Source organism: Canis lupus, chromosome 5 (genome assembly GCF_011100685.1).
Source record: "Canis lupus familiaris isolate Mischka breed German Shepherd chromosome 5, alternate assembly UU_Cfam_GSD_1.0, whole genome shotgun sequence".
NCBI lineage: Eukaryota > Metazoa > Chordata > Mammalia > Carnivora > Canidae > Canis > Canis lupus.
Window position 1 is genome coordinate 10,445,005 of NC_049226.1, and position 3,114 is coordinate 10,448,118.

General features: G+C 40.5%; 1 protein-coding gene across 1 annotated transcript; it reads right to left on the bottom strand.

Moving 5' to 3' along the window:
- Positions 1 to 718: 718 nt before the first annotated feature.
- Positions 719 to 1,651, bottom strand: OR10D5 (olfactory receptor family 10 subfamily D member 5). The gene has a single exon (NM_001388794.1). It carries the CDS (start codon positions 1,649 to 1,651, stop codon positions 719 to 721), a length of 933 nt encoding a protein of 310 aa, NP_001375723.1.
- Positions 1,652 to 3,114: the final 1,463 nt, after the last annotated feature.

Consider the following 3,114-nt stretch of genomic DNA (forward strand, 5'->3'; position numbering starts at 1 on the left):
CTCTATTTGCAGATGACATGATTGTATAGAAAATACAACAGAATCCACTAAAAACCTATTAGAACTAATAAAAAAGTTCAGTGAGATTGCAGGATAGATCAATATCCAAAATCAACTGTATTTCTATATACTGGCAATGAAAATTCTCAAATGGATATAGAATAAACAATCCTACTTATAATAGCATCCAAAAGAATAAAATACCTTATCATTAATTTAGCCATGGAAGTGAAAGACCTGTATGATGAAAACTAATTGACAAGAAGTTCCTGGAAGAAGTATGTATTTATGCTATAATCCTTTCAATACTGGGCCAGCATTAGCCCAGATTAAGACCATTCCATTCACATCCTAGCTCAGCATAAGTGTCTTAACTTCTCAATGCCTTCATATCCTCTTCAGTCAATGGGGTCATGTTATCTATTCTGAGTGATAATTGTGGTAATTACACATGCCAGTGTTTGGAAAGTGCAAAGAATACTGCTTGACACTTACTAAGCCTCGTAAAACATTTTGTTGAATAATTAATTATTTAAATATATACACACAAATCACACCAGAATCTATCCAACCTCACCTACTTGTGAGGAAAATTTGTACTCTAAATGCCTATCATAAGACATCAAACCCCTACTTGGCAGTCACACCAACTCTAAGGGACTCGTTGTCCCAGATAAAGACAAGGCAATGTTGAAGGGACAGATGATGCCCTAAGAATTTACACCCCACAAGTATGTACTCCTTGGATCAGTGCTTTCCTCAGAGCCAACTTCACATCCTTGTTTCTCAAGGTGTATATCAAAGGATTCAGGGAAGGGGTGACAATATTATTCAACACCTGAACCACAGAATCCAACCAGGGGCTGGAGGCAGGCCGGAGATAAATGAGGACCACCGGTCCATAGAAGAGCAGGATGGAAGTCAGGTGGGCACTGCAGGTTGAAAAAGCTCTTCGCCGGCCTTCTGAGGAGCTAATTTTCAATACAGAGACAACAATGCGAATATAAGAAGTGAGGATAAGAAGAAAACAGATGAGTGCAACAATACCTACATTGGTAAAACTCACTGTCTGAGCTAGAGAGGTGTCTGCACAGGCCAGGGGTAACACCACTGGGATATCACAGAAGAAATTGTCCACCTCATTGGGGCCGCAGAAGGGTAAGTGAAAGATGAGGAATGTGAGTACAGCTGCATGCAGACAGCTCCCCACCCAGGTGCCTAGCGTCATGATGGTGCACACTCTGCGATTCATGATGACTGTGTACTGCAGAGGGTGACAGATGGCCGCAAAGCGGTCATAGGCCATCACGGTGTACAGGAAACACTCAGTGCAGCCCAGGAAGTGGTAAAAGAAGAGCTGACAGGCACAGCCCGGGTAAGAGATGGTCCGGCTTTGCCCCACTAGGGAGAGCATCATTTTGGGGGAGCTCACTGAAGGGAAAAATATATCGAACACAGACAGGTTTCCCAGGAAGAAATACATGGGGGTGTGCAGGTTGGAGGAAGTGAGGATGGCCAGAAGAATGAGCAGGTTCCCCAGAAGAGTGAGAAAGTAGAAGGCCAGAAATAAGACGAAGAGCATGTTTTCCAGCCCTTTTGTGTAAGGGATTCCCATCAGGAGGAACTCGGTTACAGGAGTGTGATTCTTCATCGCCACGTCTAATTAGTCCTGGAAGATCAAAGAATGGCCTTGCTGAGATGAACTTTTCCCAAAATACTGATGTCTTCAGAGAACCCGCTGGAAACTGACAATGCCTCTATAAAGTTCCATAAAGAACTTTATAAAGTTTATAAACTTTTTATAAAGTTTTTTAAAAAATAAAAGTTTTTATAAAGTTTTTATAACTTTTTTATAAGTTCTTTATAAGTTTTTAAAAGTTCTATAAAGAACTCCTGAATAGGAGTCTTTCCAATTTGGTCATTAATTGGTGTGTGACTTTAAGTCATTTGTTTATTTTTCCTCTTTCTTTAGAAAGAAAATAAAGAGATTACACAAGAGGTAGAATGGAATAGAGGGTGGAGCATATAGCTGACAGTTAAGTCTGAGTTTAAATGTCAAATCCACTGCCTGCTCTGTGCCTGTGGATAACTGGAAAAAAAAATTTCTAAATCTCCTGTGTATCTGTATACATAGCATAATGTCTTGCAATTCTTGTGAGGATTCATTCTTTCATATATATAAAATCTCTGTCCTGACCCTACCCACCCTTGTTGAAAAAATTCATTCCAAATAGTAATATTCTGGTTTTAATGAGTCTTTATTCCACATACTCTATCTGTTCAGTTGACTTGCAGAAGTTCTGGGATGACCTTTTGCTGTAAATGATTTACAAAATGCTTTCTCCATCATCAGCCAGACAGCCGAAAACAGAATTGTGTAGTGGGAACACAGTAAAATGGGATGGAAAAGATAATGCTTAATGTAGGGAAAAGTAATAGACTACAAAAAATATTAACAACAACCGTCTTCTTTCAATATGAAATTTAATCTCTGAAAAGCGATTATATCTGCAATATGACAATAATGCAATCACCATTAAGGTTTTAAGGTTGAGCTTCATTAGTCAGGGACTATCTTAAGAAAGTACCATGAAGTCAGCTAAGGCAGTATTAGCCCCAACACCAATAAAGCCAATTCCCACATTCCCACCTTCCTCTGGTGTGTACACCCCAGTAGATGAGAAAAAAAAAAGCACTCTAGAGAGAAAGCACTTACAGACCAGACTGAAGGGAAATAGCCAACTTGAGCTGAAAGCCAGGCCCCACATCCACCCTCTGTTTCGTTGCTTTTAGATGCTGTAGAACATGAGGCCCAGGCTCTGAGGCCAGAAAAGCCAAACTCTCCTCTTTCTCAGCCTTATTCGCTCAGGTGTGAAAATCTAGATGCAATAGCACCTCTGTTCTCTGAGTAAAGGAACAGCATTCACACCCTCCACAGAGAATAAATGTCTCCCATGTTCCTTTGGGACCCTCTTCCCAGTGGGCACTGACTAGAACATCTGTAGGGCAGAGGGAACCATTAAAGTGGGGACTCCTTTCCTCCCTCCCTTTGCTTCTACCTCATTACTTCTTAGATGAGAATGTAATTAGGTAGCGGTGTTTAGTTATATTCTG